The sequence below is a fragment of the Moschus berezovskii genome, chromosome 17 (assembly GCF_049115385.1).
Source record: "Moschus berezovskii isolate FMDL1 chromosome 17, NW_MosBer_1.0, whole genome shotgun sequence".
In the NCBI taxonomy this organism is placed as follows: Eukaryota; Metazoa; Chordata; class Mammalia; order Artiodactyla; family Moschidae; genus Moschus; species Moschus berezovskii.
Window position 1 is genome coordinate 11471679 of NC_142476.1, and position 21342 is coordinate 11493020.

At 60.5% G+C, this 21342-nt stretch overlaps 1 protein-coding gene across 6 annotated transcripts in view; it reads left to right on the forward strand.

Annotated features, from left to right (window-relative positions):
* NAV1 (neuron navigator 1) overlaps window positions 1-21342 on the forward strand; it is a 203091-nt gene that overhangs the window by 170820 nt on the left and 10929 nt on the right. For 5 of the 6 annotated variants that reach the window (XM_088845187.1, XM_088845183.1, XM_055418884.2 and 2 more), the window contains 20 exons: window positions 1892-2030; window positions 2479-2776; window positions 3382-4075; window positions 4271-4714; window positions 5421-5462; window positions 5939-6087; window positions 7438-7608; window positions 8417-8469; window positions 8900-8923; window positions 9030-9107; window positions 11542-11625; window positions 11726-11837; window positions 14859-14980; window positions 18206-18402; window positions 18515-18707; window positions 19339-19507; window positions 19791-19888; window positions 20000-20095; window positions 20301-20460; window positions 20763-20998. In XM_088845187.1, the coding sequence (XP_088701313.1) occupies window positions 1892-2030; window positions 2479-2776; window positions 3382-4075; window positions 4271-4714; window positions 5421-5462; window positions 5939-6087; window positions 7438-7608; window positions 8417-8469; window positions 8900-8923; window positions 9030-9107; window positions 11542-11625; window positions 11726-11837; window positions 14859-14980; window positions 18206-18402; window positions 18515-18707; window positions 19339-19507; window positions 19791-19888; window positions 20000-20095; window positions 20301-20460; window positions 20763-20998 (3559 nt within the window). The remainder of the gene's footprint in view (window positions 1-1891; window positions 2031-2478; window positions 2777-3381; window positions 4076-4270; window positions 4715-5420; window positions 5463-5938; window positions 6088-7437; window positions 7609-8416; window positions 8470-8899; window positions 8924-9029; window positions 9108-11541; window positions 11626-11725; window positions 11838-14858; window positions 14981-18205; window positions 18403-18514; window positions 18708-19338; window positions 19508-19790; window positions 19889-19999; window positions 20096-20300; window positions 20461-20762; window positions 20999-21342) is intronic. The other variant, XM_088845184.1, reaches the window with a different exon arrangement.

The following is a 21342-nucleotide window of genomic DNA, read 5'->3' on the forward strand; positions in this document are numbered from 1 at the left end:
GTGTTGCCAATTTGATCTCTGGTTCCTCTGCCTTTTCTAAATCCAGCTTGAACATCTGGAAGTTCACAGTTCATGTACTGTTGAAGCCTGGCTTGGAGCATTTTGAGCATCACTTTGCTAGTGTGTGAGATGAGGGCAATTGTGCAGTAGTTTGAACATTCTTTGGCATTGCTTTTCTTTGGGATTGGAATGAAAACTGACCTTTTCCAGTCCTGTGGCCACTGCTCAGTTTTCCAAGTTTGCTGGCATATTGAGTGCAGCACTTTCACAGCATCATCTTTCAGGATTTGAAATAGCTCAACTGGAATTCCATCACCTCCACTAGCTTTGTTCGTAGTGATGCTTGACTTCTCATACCAGGATGCCTGGCTCTAGGTGAGTGATCACACCATCGTGATTATCTGTGTCGTGAAGATCTTTTTTGTACAGTTCTTCTGTGTATTCTTGCCACCTCTTTTTCATATCTTCTGCTTCTGTTAGGTCCCTACCATTTCTGTCCTTTATTGTGCCCATCTTTGCATAAAATGTTCCCTTGGTATTTTCTTGAAGAGATCTCTAGACTTTCCCATTCAATTGTTTTCCTCTATTTCTTTGCATCGGAGAAGGCAATGGCAAGCCACTCCAGTACTCTTGCCTAGAAAATCCCATGGACAGAGGAGCCTGGTAGGCTGCAGTCCATGGGGTCGCTACAAGTCACACACGACTGAGCGACTTCACTTTCACTTTTCACTTTCACACTTTGGAGAAGGAAATGGCAACCCACTCCAGTGTTCTTGTCTGGAGAATCCCAGGGACGGGGGAGCCTGGTGGGATGCCGTCTATGGGGTCACACAGAGTCGGACACGACTGAAGTGACTTAGCAATAGCATTTCTTTGCGTTGATCGCTGAGGAAGGCTTTATTTCTCCTTGCTCTTCTTCAGAACTCTGCATTCAAACGGGCATATCTTTCCTTTTCTCCTTTGCCTTTCACGTCTTTTCTTTTCTCAGCTATTCATAAGGCCTCCTCAGACAATTATTTTGCCTCTTTGAATTTCTTTTTCTTGGGGATGGTCTTGATCATTGCCTCCTGTTTACAGTGTCACAGTTCTTCAGACACTCTATCAAATCTAATCCCTTGAATTTATTTGTCACTTCCACTGTATAATCGTAAGAGATTTGATCTAGTGGTTTTCTCTACTTTCTTCCATTTCAGTCTGAATTTGGCAATAAGGAGTTCATGATCTGAGCCACAGTCAGCTCCTGGTCTTGTTTCTGCTGACTGTATACAGCTTCTCCATCTTTGGCTGCAAAGAATGTAATCAGTCTGATTTCGACATTGACCATCTGGTGATGTCCATGTGTAGAGTCTTCTCTTGTGTTGTAGGAAGAGAGTGTTTGCTATGACCAGTGTGTTCTCTTGGCAAAACTTTGTTAGCGTTTGACCTGCTTCGTTTTGTACTCCAAGGCCAAACTTGCCTGTTACTCCAAGTGTCTCTTGACCTCCTACTTTCGCATTCCAGTCCCCTATAATGGAAAGGACATCTTTTTTGGGTGTTAGTTCTAGACGGTCTTGTAGGTCTTCATAGAACCGTTCAACTTCAGCTTCTTCAGCATTACTGGTTGGGGCACAGACTTGGATTACTGTGATATTGGTTGATGTTGATTGTTTTGCCTTGGAAATGAACAAATAAAGCTAGTCCCTTCCTTTTATAAAAGAACATCACCAGGTTGTTTAATACAAGCAAGTTTAAATCACACTTTGCGCTGCTAGCAAATCTAGGATTAGCCCCCAGACTCTCTGCTCTTGGCCTGTCTGTATGCTGGAGTGCAGCCATCCTCACCTCCTTGAGGGAACTTTAGTTCTCACCCTGGCTTCTGTCTTGACTGCTCACCTTTCTCTCCCGCCCGCAGCTGGGATGAGAGCAGCTCCATCAGCAGTGGGCTCAGTGATGCCTCCGACAACCTCAGCTCCGAAGAGTTCAACGCCAGCTCCTCACTCAACTCCCTGCCCACCACGCCCACGGCTTCTCGCAGGAACTCAACAATAGTGGTAGGTGTGGGTGCAGAAGCGGGGCCACCTTCTCCAGGCCAACCACGGGCAGACCCGGCTGCACCTGTGTGCGGGGTGGCATGTGCCCTGCATGCGGCGGGGTGGCATGTACACTGCATGTACCAATCTGTGGGATTGGTCCCCAAGTGCACGGGATCGAGTCCTCAAGCTGGCGGGAAGGAACCGTTAGTGTCCAGGCAGTCACCTAGGGCGTGATCTGCTGTCCTGGGGGCAGGTCTGTTTGGTGCCCACGCCTGTTCGGGAGATGCCTGTGAGCAATGTCCCACCTGGAGAGGAGAGCACCATCCTCCCCAGCAGCCTGGGGAGCAGGCGGAAGCCTGGGTCCCCAAGTCCCCTGGAGAAGAGGGCCCTCCGCGGCACCCGTTTGCCCTCTGGGCCTGCCCTCCCTGTCCCGCTGAGCATCCACCTTGCCCTCTCTCGCCTCCAGCTGCGCACAGACTCGGAGAAGCGCTCGCTGGCGGAGAGCGGGCTGAGCTGGTTCAGTGAGTCGGAGGAGAAGACCCCCCGCAAGCTGGAGTACGACAGCGGCAGCCTGAAGATGGAGCCTGCGGGGTCCAAGTGGCGGCGGGAGCGGCCCGAGAGCTGCGATGACGCGTCCAAGGCCGGGGAGCTGAAGAAGCCGGCGGGCCTGGGCCCACCCGGGTCCCTGAAGAAGGGAAAGACCCCGCCTGTGGCCGTCACCTCGCCCATCACCCACACGGCCCAGAGCGCCCTCAAGGTGGCAGGTGAGCCCGGGGACAGGGCCTGCTTCCCTGGTGGCTCCTGTCCTCTGGGCCATTAACCCGGGGGTGGGGTGGCCAGCCTGCATGCAGCTTCCACACGTCACCTGGCGGGTCTCCGGACCGTCCTGAGTCAGGGAAGACGGGCAGATGCGGGCACATGGGCTCCACGTGCTTAGAAGGCTGAGTCCAGACGTAGGGCAGGAGGGAGCCTGGTCTGACCCGCCTCCCACACTACCCAATGATTCCTTTCCTCTCCTGGGATCTCGGGTGAGGTCCTCACGCCTCCTGGGGGCCTGTGTGCTGTCCCGGGAGATACTGGCAGCGCCAGAGTGGTGCTGCTCCCGGGGCGGGCCCTTGGTGACCTGTCGTTAGACGTGTGCCCTTCTTGATCATCTTGTGATTTCAACCAAACTGGGACCTCCTAGCCTGGGAGCAGAAAACACCAAAAAACAGGACAAATCGAACAGCTGGACGCGAGGCCTGCCCATAAGGGTCCTTGGCCCGGGGGTCCCCGATCACCCCTAGTTAGGCCCCATACACCACAGTGCCCCTCTTCCCAGAGGGCAAACGCTGGCCCTCCCGCTGCTCACAGCGCCCGCCCTCCACAGGCAAACCCGAGGGCAAGGCCGCCGACAAGGCCAAGCTGGCCGTGAAGAGCGCAGGCCTGCAGCGCTCCTCCTCAGACGCTGGCCGTGACCGCCTGGGCGACGCCAAGAAGCCTCCCTCGGGCATTGCACGCCCGTCCACGTCAGGCTCCTTCGGCTACAAGAAGCCCCCTCCTGCCACAGGCACGGCCACCGTCGTGCAGACCGGGGGCTCGGCCACGCTCGGCAAAGCCCAGAAGTCCTCGGGCATCCCTGTGAAGCCAGCAAACGGGCGCAAGACCAGCCTGGATGTGTCCAACAGTGCGGAGCCTGGGTTCCTGGCCCCGGGTGCCCGCTCCAATATCCAGTACCGCAGCCTCCCGCGGCCGGCCAAGTCCAGCTCCATGAGCGTGACTGGTGGGCGTGGCGGCCCCCGGCCCGTGAGCAGCAGCATCGACCCCAGCCTCCTTGGCGGCAAGCCGGCGAGCCTGGCATCCTCCAGGCTGAAGGAGCCCTCCAAGGTGGCCAGCGGGCGGGCCGCCCCGGCCCCCGTCAACCAGACGGATCGCGAGAAGGAGAAGGCCAAGGCCAAGGCCGAGGCGCTGGGCCCCGATGGCCTGTCCCTGAAGAGCGTTGGCTCCCCCGAGAGCACGCCCCGGAGCCAGGCAGGCCATGCCCCGGCCCCCAAGCTGGCGGAGCTGCCCCCCACCCCGCTCAGGTACCTCCTGTGTGTGTGTGCCCACCCCGCCCGCCACGGCCTGCGCTGCCCAGCCAGATCAGGGGTCCTCCTCAGTCTCAGGGGCGCTCAGAGCCCTGGAGCGCTGAGGAGGACGAGGATTTGGCCCAGGTCCCAGCTGCCCGTCACCTCCCTAATCCTGGAGCCCACGCGTCTGTCTTGTCCTCGCTTCTCCAGGGCCGCGGCCAAGAGCTTCATCAAGCCACCGTCCCTCGCCAACCTTGACAAGGTCAACTCCAACAGCCTGGACCTGCCGGCGTCTGGCGACACCCACGCACCCAAGGCCGTGGACCTGCACGCTCCGGGCCCAGCTGCCGGGGGCCCCCTCGCCTCCTGCTTCACCCCCAGCCCGGCCCCCATCCTCAACATCAACTCGGCCAGCTTCTCGCAGGGCCTGGAGCTCATGAGCGGCTTTGGCGTCCCCAAGGAGCCCCGCATGTACCCCAAGCTCTCGGGGCTGCACCGGAGCATGGAGTCCCTGCAGATGCCCATGAGCCTGCCCGGCGCCTTCCCCAGTGGCACCCCCGCTCCCAGCAGCCCTGCTCCCCCCGCTGCCCCCGCCGCGGAGGACGCCGAGGAGCTGGCCTGGACCGGAAGCCCCAGGGCCGGGCAGCTAGACAGGTAGGCAGCCGAGTCAGCTTCCCGCTCCACAACCTTCAGTGTCTGTGAGATTAAGCCTGTCTGCTTCTCGTGCTGTGGATGAACAGGCTTTCGTTTCTGTGTTTTGATCCCGATTCTCACCTCCTGCATGGGAAGCTAGGCCACAGATGCTGGCGGACTTCTCCAGGACCTCCTGGCAGCTTTAACCTGCCGCCTGAAGCTTCTCCTTCCTGGCCCCAAATCACTCCTGTAATGTCAGATGCTGCTTTTCGTCTCCTGTCGTGTCATCTTATGAGAACAGTTATCTGTATTATTTACTTATGTTGGCCACGCTCTGCGGCAGGCAGGACCTTTGCCACCTGGTCAGGAACTGAACCTGAGGCCCCCCGCACTGGGAGTGTAGCGAGCCCCCTGGACTGCCAGGGGTGTCCCTCTAGCATGATCTCTGAAAAGCAAATCAGAGAGAGTTTCCTGCTGGTCCAGTGGTTACACTCCACACTGACTGCCAAGAGCGTGGGTTCAATCCCTGGTCAAAAAGCAAAACTAATCAGGGAAAAACACAGAATGTCTTGGAACTATTTCTCAGACCGTGAGGGGTGCCAGGGCCGTCCTGCCCTGTGCTCATGGAGCCGAGGGGCTCACAGCGATGCCCAGGGCCCCGTCTCATGTCTGTCAAGCCTCTGGTCCCAAACTCTGAACCCACGAGATTCTCTTTCTTCCTCCACAGTAATCAGCGGGATCGGAACACTCTCCCCAAGAAAGGGCTCAGGTAACCCTCATGTGTTTTCTTTCCTGCCTGTGGGGCTCCTGGCCTGTGTGAGACGCCGTGCGTGCCCAGCCCCAGCCAAGCGTGCCACCCCTGGGGCCCACTCCCAGGCTCACCCTGGCCTGAGCACCACCAGGAGCCGGCGCTGCTCTGGTGACAGGGGCAGAGTCTCCACGCGGGACTGCACGCTGGCCCGCGCTGGCCCAGGCCTCGGGTCGCTCTACCCCAGCAGCAGGCCCTGCAGCCCACGCCTGGAGCCCCCGGGCTGTGTCCTGAGCCTCGGGGACGGCGCCCTGGCGCCCCCTCTGTTGTGTCGGCTCTGCCTTGGGGAGCCCTGCAGGGACACCCTGGCCCCCAGCCCCTCTCGCAGAGGGGCAGACGCTGCTCTCACTGCCCCCGTGGGCAGCCCAGCCGCTCCTGCCGTCCCCACTGAGCCCCGGTGGTGGACACCCAGCCGTGCCCTCGCCTGCCGCCTGCAGGTACCAGCTGCCATCCCAGGAGGAGGCCAAGGAGCGGCGACACTCCCACGCTGTGGCGGGGCTGCCCGAGTCGGACGACCAGTCAGAGCTGCCGTCTCCCTCCGCGCTGTCCATGTCCCTGAGTGCCAAGGGCCAGCTCACCAACATCGGTCAGTACCCGCGGGGACCACTGCGCGCCCCGGGGCAGGGCGGGGGCCTCGGCTTCTGCCTCACGCTGGGTTCACCGCCCGGGCTGGGTCACGGGGCCTCCATTCACCCACCTCGCATGAGACGGAAGGCCAAGTGCGCGACCTGTTGCTGAGAGGCGGCCCCGGGGCACAGGGCATAGCTGGTGCAGCGTCAGACAGTCTGAGTGTTGGAAAGTCTGTGAGCCGTGGCCCGTGCAGAAACCGGTGCTCCAAGCCCGAAGGCAGCCACCCCCCGCGCCGTGTGCCACCCTCAGCGCCAGGCTGCTGGGGGGCTGGAGGGGCGCTGGCTGGGTGCAGGGGGTCTGCCCCCACCTGTGCCAGGCTTGCCCCGGGAGCAGGGCCGAGTGAGCCCATGCTGACCACACACTTCTGGCCTTTGAGGGCAAGGGGAAGCTTGTAAGCGCAGGGGGCGGCTAGTCGGAGACAGGCAGGGAGCAGGCAGGGCTCACGGCCCTGCCTCCTGGCAGCTGAATGCCCGGGGCCCTCGGGGATGGCGCCTGGCCCAGCCTGCGACTTCCTCCTCCGCCAGCCTCTGCAGGAAGGCAGCTGGCCCAGCCTGAGGTCCTGGGATGCACCTGCAGGCAACCGGGCCTTTGAGCAGACCGGGGTGGGGTCATCTTGCCAGAGGTGGGAAGCAGGCAGAAGAAAGGTCAACTGGTCCTTGTAGGGCCCTTAACGGAAGGGCGGGGACCGCATAGGAGAGCGAGGGGCCGGGCCAAGCTGTGATGTCACCTCATGGCTAAGGGGTCCAAGTGAGCCAGGGTCTTCCGCCCGGGTCTTCATGGAGCCCCCCGGGCATGCGGGCTGAAGGGGCAGGACTCAGGCCAGCGAGGCTACACAGCCCCCCAAAGTGTTTGGGGCTCTGACCCCCACGCCAGGCTGAGGCCGGGCACTGCCATGTTCCAGGGGTCCACCCGGAGCCGCGTGCCCGTGGGGGTTCCCCTCTTGCTGACTCTCATCATTGCTCAGATCTGAGTCTTGCTCTGAACTCTCAGGCTGCCCCTTGTGTGTTAGGGAAACACGGGGCCCCATTTTCATCGGCACATCTGAGCGAGGTGAAGGCTTTGGAAAAGCTGCCAGACTCCCAGCCCTGTCTCCAGGGCAGGTGGGCTTTCACACAGGCCATGCTCTGAACCCTTGGTTCAGACACAGGGCCCCCCCAGGCCTTGCTCCTCACACCCAGCCCAGCACACACACCTTCCTCCCCTCCTGCCCTCCCCCTGACCCCACCCTTGGTGCGCCCGGACCGAGGCTGACACCCCTGCCTCTTCTCCCGCCCCCGACCCTGCCCGCCCCGCTCTGTCCTTCCAGTGAGCCCCACCGCGGCCACCACGCCGAGAATCACCCGCTCCAACAGCATCCCCGCCCACGAGACGGCCTTCGAGCTGTACAGCGGCTCCCAAACGGGGAGCACCCTGTCCCTGGCCGAGAGACCCAAAGGGATGATCCGGTCAGGATCCTTCCGAGACCCTGCAGACGACGGTGAGACCTCACGCCCGCGCGATTCACGCTCATCCCGGCTCCGCTGGTCCCCTCGCCCGCCTGCCTCCACCACCACCACCGCCTCGCACAGTGTCTGACTCACAGAACATCCCCCCGGGCCGTCTCCGTGCTTTCCTCCCATGCCTTGAAGGGTCTGGGGGCCCAGGGCCTTTGGGGGTGGGCAGGGCGGCAGCTTGGATGGTGCCCCTGGAGCGCGGTGCCTCTGTCCCCGCGCCCCCGACCCGTCAGAGGACAGGACCACCCCACACAGAGCTGGCAGGGACGCGGGGGTGGTGCTCCAGCCCTTCAGAGAACAGGCTTCACCATCCTCTTTTCAGAGCGTACTGAAGACCAGCTTCGGGGCCGCGCTCTGGGGTGTGGTCAGATCTGGAGTCAGGCTTTCCAGGAGGGGACCTGGGGACCTCAGGACGCTCGTCCCGGGGCTCCCGCAGCTGCCTTGATCCGGTTCTCTCAGTAAGGCCATCGCACTGATCATGGAGCCACAATGAGTGTCTTGTACTTGGGGGTTTCTCATCTACAAGGTCTCCACGGGGAAAGTGAGGTGCAGGCGGGATTGTGTTTCTTTCTGAGCAGCTCTGGTGCAGTGACTCTGCAGCGCGGGGCCATGTCCTCTCCCACCCCCACCCTCGGAGGGGGAGAGCAGCTCTGACCGCGCCTGGAGTCCTTGGCGGGGCCAGACCGCCGGGCCCTGTGTTTGGTACCAGAACCAGTGCCCGAGCTCCTGCCTTGGGCGCCCCCTGCCTCCCCGAGCCCTCTGATAACCCTTGGTGCTCTGGCTCTCTTGCAGTTCACGGCTCCGTGCTCTCCTTGGCCTCCAGCGCCTCGTCCACGTACTCCTCAGTAAGCGCCCTGGACCCTCTGGGGTGGGGGGCCGGGTGGGAGCCCCTGGATGTAAAGGCACCGGGCGAGCCCCTCTGGACTCACTGCCAGTCCCTGAGCAACTCTGCAACACAGAGGGTGCCCTGGTCTTGGGTTCTGTGCCAGGGAGGGCGGGTGGGCAGCCCCAGCACCCAGGACCCTTGAGATGTGTGGAGACGGTGGCTCCTGGCAGGGCCGGGCCGTGCTGTGGTTGGTGGAGATGAGGTCAGTCTTCAGGCCTGCTCCCTCCGGGCCCCTGGGTGACGCAACTCTAGCAGGAGTCTAAACGCTGGTCTGGGGTCTGAGCCCGCGAGGGCCCTGGCGCCCCGCGTCCCGCTGCCGTGCGTCTGTGCGCGCTCTCCTCCGTGTAACCGCCTCCTCTCTCTCCCCCGCTTCTGGGCTCCTTCTCCAGGCTGAGGAGAGGATGCAGTCTGAGGTAGGGTCCCCAGCCTCTGCCTCTGCCTCCTAACACCCTGCACCCCCTCCTCCCACGCTTCCCACCCCTTCTGCCGCCGTGAGTGTGCCTTTCTCTCCCTCCACAGCAAATCCGAAAGCTTCGCAGGGAACTGGAGTCGTCCCAGGAGAAAGTGGCCACCTTGACCTCTCAGCTGTCGGCCAATGTGAGTGCCCAGAGGTGGGCCCAGGGGCGGGGGGGTAGCTGTCTGGGCCCCAGTTGGACAAGTGTCCATCCGAAGAGAAGGTCTCCCCGGGTGTCCCCTGGGCTTGGTTACACGGGTGCAGAGAACTGGGGGCTGGCTTCTTCTCCCCTGAGTCTGCGGGTTTGTAAGCAGCCATGTCGCCCCTACCCTAATTCACGGTGGTGGACGAGTGCCTGTGTGATGCCTGTGAGTTCGCTGGAGAAAGGATTGTGTCAGTGGTTGCATGTGCAGGAGGCAGCAGCCTTGCCTGGACAGTGGGTGTGAGTCACGGGTCAGACTGACAGAGGTTCCGGCGCCCTCCGCCCCGCCTGGGGAGTGCCCTGTCTGTTCACACCCTGTCCTGCACCACCCCAGGCTGGCCCCGGAGATCCAGCTGGTGAGGCTTTAAGAGCCAGCCCCCACCCCTGGCCATGGTGGCCTCAACTCTTCAGGACCCGAGCTTCTCTGGGGACCCGCCTCTTCATCCCTTCCCTCAGCCTGCCAGAGTCTGCCCGCTTAGACAGAGTCTCTCGTGGCCTCGGTTTTTCCACCCCGCACGATGGGGAGAAACAGAGCCGCCCTGAGCAAGGCTGTGGCAGCGTCTCCCCAGCGGCTGAGCTGCAAACAGAGAACATAAGAGCCATTTTCCCCCAAAAGCTGTAAACAACAGCTGAGCCGGATCTACGGAGCCTTCCAAGTGTTTGCACAAAGTGACCGTGTCTGCAGTTTCCGCTGGTTTTTCCCCTTCCTCCCGGGGGAGCCCAGCTGTCCGGCCCAGGTCTCCCGTGGAACCTAGACTCTGCTCCGCGAGTTCCGGCGTCCCCAGCACATTGCGGCGGCTGCGTCCTGCCCGCACCCCGGGTCCCTTCCTTCCCTTCCCCAGGCTCTCAGTGCTCAGTGTGTGCTCACCAGCTTGCATGCGGCCCCTGGCAGGCCTTTCCCCACAGCTGGGACACAGAACAGCGAGAGAAACAAGATCCGGCTCTCTACTTGGCCCACGCCCCACGCCCACCAAGGCCATCACACCTGCAGGGCCCGGGGAGCCCCTGTCTGGGGGCCCCGGGGGCAGAGAGCAGGAGCGCGTCTGACCCATTGACCATGCACCCCGTCAGCAGCACACTGTCCGGGGGGGCCCGGGTCCGGACAGTGGACTTGGAGGGCGATTCTCAGAGCAGGACGTGCCCCTGGCTGAGAGAGAGCTCACTCTCCTGGGGATCGGAGGCAGCCTGGCCCCGGAGGGTTGGAGCCTTGCCTTCAGTGGGAGCCGCGGCGCCAGCACCCTGGAAGGTCCTCAGGGTCCCGATTCCAGGGTCCTGTTCCCGGTCTCCACAGCTGCACACGGTGGGCGCAGTCTGGACGCCCTGCCCCTCCCACTCACCAGCCTTTCTCCGCCCTCAGCTGAACCCTGGCCGAGGGCCCCTGGGCCACCTAGTAGGCAGGGACAGTGTGGAGGCAGGCAGTAGCGCGCCCCCCAAGGAGAGGGAGCCCCAGACCGAAGAGGCTCGGATGGTCCCCAGGAGCCAGGCTCTGAAGGCCTCTCACAAGGGGACCCATGTCCACAGATGGGCAGGAAGGTAGACACCGAGCAAGAGGGGCCCCAGGGCCAGGAAGGCAGGGGTCCAGCACGCGGAGGGCACTGCTCCCTGGGTCAGAGAGGCCTCCAGACTTGCCAAGGGCAGGGGCGAACCCTAGGGTTGACTCCCAGGGAGGCAGACGCCGGGTGACAGGAAGCAGGGGTCGCAGGCCCCAGAGCTCTGCAAGGGGCATCCCCCGCCGGGTCTCAGCTGGCTTAGACGGCCCCCAAGGCTGGCCCTCTCCTCGGTGAGCCTGCCTCCTGGTCGCAGCCTCAGCCCCCTTCCCCGCCGCTGACCCCTCCTCTCCTCGGTGCGGGCCTCACCCCTCCCCGCCCCGCAGTCCTCGTGGGGACCCCTCGCGCCCGTGGAGCAGGCCCGACCCCTAGCGGCCAGACGCGGAATTGCCCCGAGGGCCTTGAGCTGCATCTGTCGGGGAAAAGCAGGGGGAGCCCAGAGCAGAGGGCGCGGGGCTGGCGAGGAGTCCAGGCCGTTCTGGGGGGTGACGGGCTCTGGGCAAGGAGGGACACCGGATAGAGCCAGGGCTCCAGAGGGGACGCCTCCCCGGGGGCAGGGGACAGCCGGGCCTCCAGAGACCCGCCCCACCCTGATGATGTCTGTGCCCCCAGGCATGTCTTCAGGCCAGAGTGGGAAGCAAGGTTTAAGGGCTGCCATGAGGCTGGTTGGCACTGATCATCCCTGAGACCCCCAGGGTCAGCCCAGCCATCCCCCACAAGCCCCAGCACCTGAGGGGTCCCTTGCGCTGGTCCTCCCTGAGACCCCAGAGTCAGCCCACCTGCCCGTCAAGCCCCGCACCTGAGGCGTCCTGTGCCCATCTGTTTCAGGCCAACCTGGTGGCAGCCTTTGAGCAGAGCCTGGTGAGCATGACATGCCGCCTGCGGCACCTGGCCGAGACCGCCGAGGAAAAGGTGAGGCCTCCCCGGCCCCGACACGCCTGTCCTGCCCTCCCCGTCAGGCCTGCAGAGTGCGGGCCCAGCCCCACCTGACACCACTCCCGTTTCTCCCTAGGACACTGAGCTGCTGGACTTACGGGAAACCATAGACTTTCTGAAGAAGAAGAACTCTGAGGCGCAGGCTGTCATTCAGGGGGCCCTCAATGCCTCAGAGGCCACACCCAAAGGTAGGCCCTCTGGCCAGTGGCAGGACTGGGCCAGAAGGAGACTTACTGCAGGGCTTCTTGTGCCCAGAATGTGCCAAGCAACTTCCAGAAGGCGAGGGTCTTCTGATGGTCAGTGGGGAGTGGCAGGGGCACGACCCCACCACCCAAGGGACTGAGGGAGACCAGGGATCCTCTCCTTGGACCTCAAATGACTGTCACAGACAGTTGTTAAAATGGCACTTTAATTTTCAAACTCGATAGCCCTGCTGTCACTCTCCTGGAATTTCCCCAAAGGAGCAGAAATATCACGTCCCCACAAAAACCTAAACGTGGATGTTTACAGCAGCTTTTTCACAGTCACCAAAACTCAGAAGCAGCGCAGCTGTCCTGCGTGGACACATGTATGAATAGACGGTGCTGTGGCCACATGAACTGTCACTCAGCAAAGAAATGAGTGGTCTAGCTGCACGGCAACAGTGGCGTGTTAAGTGTCCGTTTCTCGGTGACAGAGCCCCTCAGGAAAGGCTGCGTATTCCATGATGCCGACTGTAGGACACTGGAAATGACAAGACTCGGGACAGTGGAAGGGTGGCGGGGGGGGCCAGGCCGGGGGACAGGATCCGTCGGGGCCACAACAGCACTCCGAAGGATGTGGTGATGGGGTTACAAGTCCTTATCCGTCTGTCTAAACCCCCAGGCTGTGGCACTGAGTGAACCCCAGTGTAGGCCGTGGGCTCTGGGGGCGGCTGAAACGCCAGGGCGGCTGCTTTGACTGCAGCAGATGTAGCACCTGGTGGGGGTGCCAGTAGGGGGGCCCTGCACGTGGGGACAGGGTGGGTGAGGTGCCTCTGTACCTTCTCAGTCTTGATGGGAACCTAAAGCTGCTCTGAGGAGCCAGCACTTTCCACTGTGGCAGCGTGTGTGCACGCACAGACGCGCGTGTGGCCCCTTTTGATGCTTCGGTTCTGAGGGGAAAGAAGCTACCCTTCAAGTGAGACAGATCACGTGGGGCTCAGGGCTCAACAGAGAGGTCAGCCTTGGTTTTAAGTGTTTCTGTGAGTTTGAAACATTTCAGAAAAGCAAGTGAGAGGGAAAGAGAATGTTCGGCCGTCAGCACGAGGAGCACCGCCTCCCGCTGGCGTGGGTTGCGTCCACGCCTCCCATCGCTTCCCCTGTCTTCTCTGCCCAGCTCGGCCACAGACACAGCCAGCCTCTAGGAGCATCTGCAGGACGCCAGGCCCCGCTCTGATCGCTGTGCTTACATTAGCTCATCTAGTCCAGACAGCAGCCCTGCAAAGTGTACTCTGTAGTTCAGAGTAAGACCAGAGAAGACGGGCAACTTGCTCAAACACGGCTCCTCGGTGACAGGTCTGGGACGCTGAGCTATTTCTAGTTTCCCGAGTAACCTGACTCTTCAGATACGTTTGTGTGGAATGGATAAGGGCATCCCGTCCTTTGCTTTCACGTGGTCCTGCTTCTGGTTGACCCAGGTCCAGCTTGGTCAGGATTTCTCGGAGCCTTCAAAGAGCTGATGCTTAAAGCAATGATGCCGAACTTTATTTGGTTTGTAGATAGGTAATACACGCACATGGCACAACATTTTAAAGGCACAAAAGATTTCCTAACTTTTTCTTTGAAGACTGAGTCTAAAGCATATCCTTTGCTCTTAAAAGTACTATATAGCATGATTTAAAATTTTAATTGATAGGCTCACAACTAATTGGATCTCCAGGTATCATGATGGACAGTTGTTTTGCTGCCTTTCATTTTATTTTGTAATTGACTAATTGTAAATTAAGTTGATCACAAAAGCAATCCGTGTTCTGGAGGAAAATGCAAACTAGGGGTTGGCAGACCATACATACATAGCTCATTGGCCAAATCTGGCTCACCACCTGCTTTTAAATAAACCTTTACTGGCCACAGCCATGCTCACTAATGTACCTATAATCTGTGGCTGTTCTAATGCCACATGGCACTGCTGAGCAGTTGTAAGAGAGATCAAATGACCACAAAGCCTGAAATGTTTACTCTCTGGCCTTTACAGTAAAAGTTCACTGGCCCGCGGTGCACACAGGGCCTCCCTGCCCATTTGTCCCCAATTTCCTGTGAATCTGTAACGATTTCAAAATAAGGCTTTAAAAATCCAGTCCTCGGATTTCCGTGGTGGTTCAGTGGTTAAGAATCCACCTGCCATTGCAGGCGATGTGGGTTCCATCCCAGGCCTGGGAAGATCCCACATGCCTCGGGGCAACTAAGCCATTGCTCTGCAACAGGAGAAGCCTCCACAGTGAGAAGCCTCTGACTGGAGTAGCCCCCGCCCACCACAACTAGAGAGAGAGCCCACAGGCAGCAATGAAGACCAGCACAGCCGGAAACAACCAGATTAATTTATAAAAAACCTCTGATCATCTGGAGCCTTTGCTTAGACTCCGCTGCCCCTTACCTGTGGCACACGGCAGGGTCCTGTGAGGGCCTCCCAGGCCCCACCCAGCCTGACCTTTATTAACCCTTTTCTCCCTGAAGTAGGAGAGGAGGTCATTTTGGTGCCATTACAGACCTTTCCCAAGAGCTGAAGAGATTTTCTGCCCATCAGATTAAAAGGGAAATTAAAGCTCGTTTGGGTTAAATGCAAGGTCCTTGGCCTTGCGTGCTTCCCCCTCCCCCACCCCAGTATTGGCAGCCAGTGTTTCTGAAGCGAGTCCGGAGGGCGGCAGCCAGTGCCTGGGGGATGGTGGAAGCCTGGGCTGCCCCTCATCTCCGCTGCTCGAACCAAGGTCACTGGTTTCTGTGCTGGTCTTTCTCCTGCTAGACGGCAGCTTCTTGAGAACAGGGGTCGTTTCCTACTTGTTTATTCGTTTATGTTGAAATATGATTGGCACCCAGCAAAGGCTTGTGGAGAGGATGCTCCTAACCAGGGAAGGATGTGGATGAGGAGGTGGGTGCCTCCTCCCCTTCCTCCTGCAGCAAGCCCTGCCTCCAGCCTCACAGCGTTGCCTTAAAGCCACCGTGTCTGTGTCCGCCCCTGTGTTTGGCCCCCAGAGCTCCGGATCAAAAGGCAGAACTCCTCTGACAGCATCTCGAGCCTCAACAGCATCACCAGCCACTCAAGCATCAGCAGCGGCAAGGAGGCCGACGCCAAGAAGAAGAAGAAGAAGAGCTGGGTAGGTGAAGGTTTGGGGGAGCCATGTGGGCCACCAGGGTCCAGCCCACCACAGCCGACCTCCCTGAGCTCACCACGCTAGAGTCCCGTCTGAGGGGAGCCCCAGGTGGTGTCCGCCCAGAGCAAGGTCTGTCCCCCTGCCAGCTGCCCCCTCCAGCCCTGCACACATCTGGTGGGCAGCAGCCGGAGGAGGTCCTCAGAGGGACCAGCCTACCTGTGCCCACCCCTCCCATACTGTGGAGAGATGTTATGAACAGAGCTGCTCATCTGAGATGCTCCTGGAGAGGTATTTGTGGAACTTGCCAGAACACTCCAGAAGGAACTGTTGTACTGCCTGCCTGGTCCAGAGAGAGATGTTCTAGCTGTTCGTGTCTCTCAGATAACCCTAAGCTGACTTGGGGGGCCCTTTCCGACGTCGCCCATGCCCACCACTGCCCGTGTGGAGGACGGGACCCCAGGGGCACACCCACCCACTGCCCCCACCCAGTGAGCCTGTGCGCAGAGCGTGGTGCAGTCCAGATGGGCCGCTGTGTGAAATGAGTGATTAAGTGTTGCTTCTTTTTTTTTTTTCCTTCAAAATGCTGACTTAAAATCCCTATTTTTTTCCAGGTCTACGAGGTAAGACACTCATTCCTCCCCCTTCCTCTTTGCCTCTGCCATACCCTCCCCTTCTCCAGAGCAACCCCTTCCCCCTAAACAGAGACAACCACTCATGAAACTAACCGTGACCCCCTCCACCAAGCCCCTAACCGTCCCTGCATGTCGGTCCACGGCCGCCCCTGGAGGACAGAGGAGCGGTCTGGCCGGGGCGGTGGGAGGGCTCCATCCCCGCCCACTCCTGTCTCCCCTGTGCTAAAGTCCATCTGCTACGAAAGCAGCCAAACGGCTCCTCCTGCCAGGACAGTGCACCCCGGCCCCTGGCTCCACCAAACCCTAGATGCCCCAGACGGAAGGCTCTAAGGGGGTGAGCGTTACCACGATTGCCAGAGGCCAGGTCAGCTTGGTTGTGGCCTGGTTTAGCTCTGAAGTAAGATGAACCAGAGAGAGGTGAGGGGTGGGCCTCAGATCACCACCAAGCCTGAAGCCCTCCGAGCAGCTGTGGGGTTGACAAGGGATTTCGGGGATTAGGGTATAAACGTCTAAAATAAACAGCTGCTGCTGCTGCTGCTAAGTCACTTCAGTCGTGTCCGACTCTGTGCGACCCCATAGACGGCAGCCGACCAGGCTCTGCCGTCCCTGGGATTCTCCAGGCGAGAACACTGGAGTGGGTTGCCATTTCCTTCTCCAATGCATGAAAGTGAAAAGTGAAAGTGAAGTCGCTCAGACGTGTCCGACTACTAGCGACCCCATGGACTGCAGCCCACCAGGCTCCTCTGTCCATGCGATTTTCTAGGCAAGAGTACTGGAGTGGCTTGCCATTGCCTTCTCCGAAATAAACAGCAGACCCTAATAAACCAGACACATAAGGTCCACTCAAACCCTATGCCAACATTAACTGGGTGTCGTGAGGATACGAAACATGGAGTCTGTGATCTCAAAGAGCCTGCAAAACTGCTAGGGAGACAGAAATAGTCTATATAAGACTGATGACAATCCAGTGGTGTCAGAATGCTTGTTAATTCAGTGAGTGAGGCTCTGGGAGTTCATAGATGGCTTGTCCCAGGAGGCAGGGAGAGTGTCCCAGTGGGGCAGAAGCCCACTGGAGGTGGAGTGGAGGTGGGATCTTGATGGATAGAGAGCAATGCTCCCCGCAGACCCCGGTCAGAAGGGGGAGATTCAGGGAGAGCTTCCATCCCCTAGAGACTGTCTGAGGGTCATGGGGAGGAAAGAGCCAAATGCAGGGTGATTACTGAAACTTGAGTCGTAGCTTGGCATTGCCCCGACTTTCACACCAGCCCCTCGAGATGCTCAGATCTGAGGAGTGCTGCCTTCTACACGCACGGCCTCGCTGGAGACGTCCTGAGATGTCCCTCAGGACAGAGTCTGGGTTTGTTTTGCTCCATCATTTGACTCCAGCATCTCTTACCACGTCTCACTGCACAATCCTGCCCAGCAGTTCTGCATTGGAAACAGACCCACACAGAGCAGTGTTCCCACTTAGGATCTCTATGATCTTGGCGGGGGGAGGGTGGCCCCCTGCAGATGGGTTTCACAGGACCTGTTCCTGCATCCACATGCACACATGCCCACACACAGTCTCCTGGGACACAGGGTTAGAGACAAAATTGGGAAGCTCATGTCCTAGTCCCAGGTCTCCATCTCTGCAGAGAACTGCGCTTCTGACACAGCCCTGACTACCCAGAGAGGGCACCACCCTGCACAGACACCCCTCCCTCACACCCCCATCAAGCCAGATGGGTCTTCCTTATGTCCTGCCTGGTAGAGACCCCGACGCACCCCTGCTGCACCGCCACCACCCACAGCTGTGCTGAGCCCCAGGAGACACACCTGGGAAGAGTCCTCAGATTTGCACTCTGCTCTCTTGCTGTCCCAGCGATCTGGTTTGCTTTGACCCTCCTGACTCTGTCTCTGGTTGCAGCTCCATCTCCGTGTCCCTGCGTGTGTGTGCATGCTGAATGGATGCATGTGATGGGCGTGGGACAGATCCCTGGTTTGCCTCCCGCATCCCTAACACCCAGCTCATTAGCACCCAATACCAAGCCAGTTCCTCCTGCATACTTGGAGGAAATGCTGGGAAGTATCCCTTATTCTGGCACACTTGAGTGGACATGGTTGAAAGCACTTGTATCCTGCAATGTGTTGAGCGTGGGCAGCAGTAAAAGGAGCTTGGTTCACTCCCATCTTTTGATTCACGGAATTGTGTTGTCCGTGTCTGCTGGATAGGCTCTGATCTGATAAGCCCAGTCCTGAGGCCCAAATGAGCCAGGCTGCAGGCTGAGCAATTGCTGATCTGCTGGAAAAAGCAGGATGGGGTCACCAGGAGGTACACCTGTGCCCCGGGGGTCCCCTCCGTCCCTTCACAGCAGGGTGCCCCCAAGGGGGAGAGAAAACCCAGGACGTTCCCACAGTGCAGTGAGTCCTACTCTCACTCAGCCTGAGTTCCTAGGCAAGTCTCCCACCCTCATTCCACAAAGCCAGAGAAGCCTTCCTAAGGGCGTGCTCACTATCGCACGTCCCTTCCTCTGGCCTGTGTCTCAGAAGCCCCCTCCCGCCTCCCCATCTCCTGGACCTCGCCTCACAGCTCTCCCCAATCTGCTTTGTTTAGCTCCGAAGTTCCTTCAATAAAGCCTTCAGTATAAAGAAGGGGCCCAAGTCAGCCTCCTCCTATTCTGACATCGAGGAGATCGCCACGCCCGACTCCTCCGCCCCCTCGTCCCCCAAACTGCAGCACGCGTCCACTGAGACCGCCTCACCCTCCATCAAGTCCTCCGCCTCGTCTTCTGCAGGCACCGACGCCCCCGAGTAAGTGTTCCCAGGTCGCCCCCAACTGTAGCCCCGTCCCCAGGCCATGGGACCAGTGACGGCCGCCCGCGGGCTCAGGGTCTAACATCCAGTGCTCCACGCCTCCTTCCAGGGGCCCCGCTCCCCCGGCCCCCCACGCCCGGCTGTTCCATGGCAGCGAGGAGGAGGAGCCGGAGAAGAAGGAGGTGTCCGAGCTGCGCTCAGAGCTGTGGGAGAAGGAGATGAAGCTCACAGACATCCGCCTGGAAGCCCTCAACTCGGCCCACCAGCTGGACCAGCTGCGGGAGACCATGCACAACATGCAGGTCGGTCCGGGGGGGCGGGGCTGCGGGAGGGGGCGGGGCTATGAGGGGAGGGGCCGCGGGACTGGACAGGATGCGGGGATTGGCTGCAGGGGGCGGGGCTATGAGGGGAGGGGAGGAGCTGCGGGACTGGACAGGATGCGGGGGTTGGCTGCTGGAGGGGCGGGGCTATGAGGGGAGGGGAGGGGCTGCGGGACTAGACAGGATGCGGGGGTTGGCTGCAGGGGGCGGGGCTATGAGGGGAGGGGAGGAGCTGTGGGACTGGACGGGATGCGGGGATTGGCTGCAGGGGGCGGGGCTATGAGGGGAGGGGAGGAGCTGCGGGACTGGACGGGATGCGGGGATTGGCTGCTGGGGGCGGGGCTGCGGGAGGGGCGGGGCTATGAGGGGAGGGGAGGGGCTGCGGGACTGGACAGGATGCGGGGATTGGCTGCTGGGGCGGGGCTACAAGGGGGCGGGGCTGGACGGGGCGCAGGGATTGGCTGCGGGATGCAGCGCAGGACGGAGATACGGGAAGGGGCGGGGCTGCAGGAAGAGACTGGACGCGGGTCCTTGGCTGCGAGAGGGATGCGGTGCTGGGCGGGGCTGCAGTACCCGGCGGCCGAGGCTCCAGACCCGCCTGTTCTCGCCACAGTTGGAGGTGGACCTGCTGAAAGCAGAGAACGACCGGCTGAAGGTGGCCCCGGGCCCCTCAGCGGGCCCCGCGCCTGGGCAGATCTCGGGGTCGTCAGCTGGAACCTCCCCTCGCCGCTCCTTGGGCCTGGCGCTCACCCATCCCTTCAGCCCAAGCCTCGCAGACACAGGTACCTGTTGGGGCGAAGGCCCTGGGCAGGTGAAAAAAAGGAAAGGATTCCCCCTCACTCACTCTGGTGCGGCTTCCTGGGGTCAGAGAGGTACCAGGACTGCTGCAAGCTGACGCCAGAGTCCTGAGACACCGCGGTCCTAAAACCCTAATCACTGTTTTGGGCTTGGGTTCCTGGTACTTCTTTGGGGTAGATAAAGACTTTGTGGAAAGGGGAGTGGCAGGGAGGTGTAGAATAGTCTGGGGTGTCCCCCCAAACCAGCATTCCTCTTCCCCACCTCCAGACCTGTCCCCCATGGATGGCATCAGCACCTGTGGTCCAAAGGAGGAGGTGACTCTCCGGGTGGTGGTGAGGATGCCCCCCCAGCACATCATCAAAGGGGTAAGGCACTTAGGGGGCATGGCGCTGTCGTTTCCACCTGAGAAGTCTTGGCTCTGAGGACCCCCGAGCCCAGTGTGCTCGGCTCCTGAGCTGTCCACCTTGGCCTCACAGGACTTGAAGCAGCAAGAGTTCTTCCTGGGGTGCAGCAAGGTCAGTGGGAAGGTTGACTGGAAGCTGCTGGACGACGCTGTTTTCCAGGTGTTCAAGGTAAGAGGTACAGGAGCTCAGGGATTGCTGGTCCTCTGAGAACATGGGGACCCGGGCCTTGGAGGCTCCGTGCAGAAGTCGTCAGGAGACAGACAGCTCCTCTGCTTCCTCGTGGATCGCTGTGCCCTGTGGCACTGGTCTTGTGGTCTTGATCTCCTCCATGTCCCTCTCAAGCACTTCCTCTCTCCCCCTCCCTTCCCGTCAGGACTACATCTCTAAGATGGACCCGGCCTCCACGCTGGGACTGAGCACCGAGTCCATCCACGGCTACAGTATCAGCCACGTGAAACGGCTCCTGGATGCGGAGCCCCCAGAGTTGCCCCCCTGCCGCCGAGGGGTTAACAACATAGCGGTCTCCCTCAAAGGTCAGTCCCGGACCCTGGGTGCGGGCATGTGGGATGTGGGGCCCGTCAGGCGGTCTATCGTGTATTCCTGGAGCAGGAGCTGACTGAGGGGCTTCAGGGTGGAGGTCACCGTGAGACACAAGAGAGGCTCACCTGCTCCGGACTTGTCTCAGGGAGCGTGTTGTTCACAGGACGTTTCTGCCCCACCTGTGCTTCCCCACCACCCGCCCCCACAGCACACGGCCTGCCCCGCATGTCCAGAGCAACCCGGGGGGTCCTGGTGGGCCCAGCGGCGCTGGCTCACAGAGGCGGGCACTCTGCAGGTCTCAGGGAGAAGTGTGTGGACAGCCTGGTGTTCGAGACGCTCATCCCCAAGCCCATGATGCAGCACTACATCAGCCTGCTGCTCAAGCACCGGCGCCTTGTCCTCTCGGGCCCCAGCGGCACCGGCAAGACCTACCTGACCAACCGCCTGGCCGAGTACCTGGTGGAGCGCTCCGGCCGCGAGGCCACCGAGGGCATTGTCAGCACCTTCAACATGCACCAGCAGTCCTGCAAGGTGGCCGTGCTCCCTCCGTCCGCCTCCGCCCGGGCCTCCCTGCTCCACGGTGCTCCCATGCCCCGCGGCAGCCCTGCTCCAGCCCCCTCCCTCCCCGGGGAGCTCTGTCCCTCTCACGTCCCACCTTGCCGGTCTCTCCTTCTCTGCCGCTCCTCAGCCTCTCTTTCTAGGACGTCTCTTTGACCGTGGGCTGGCTTCCTTTAGGGGAGCCCTCGGAACTGTCACATGCTGTGCTGTCCCCTGCCACGTCCCTCTCTGAGGTCCCCGCATGCTGTGCCCCACGGGGAGGTGTGTCCATTGCGGGTGGTTCCCAGTGCAGATCCTGTGTACAGTGATTTAAGACA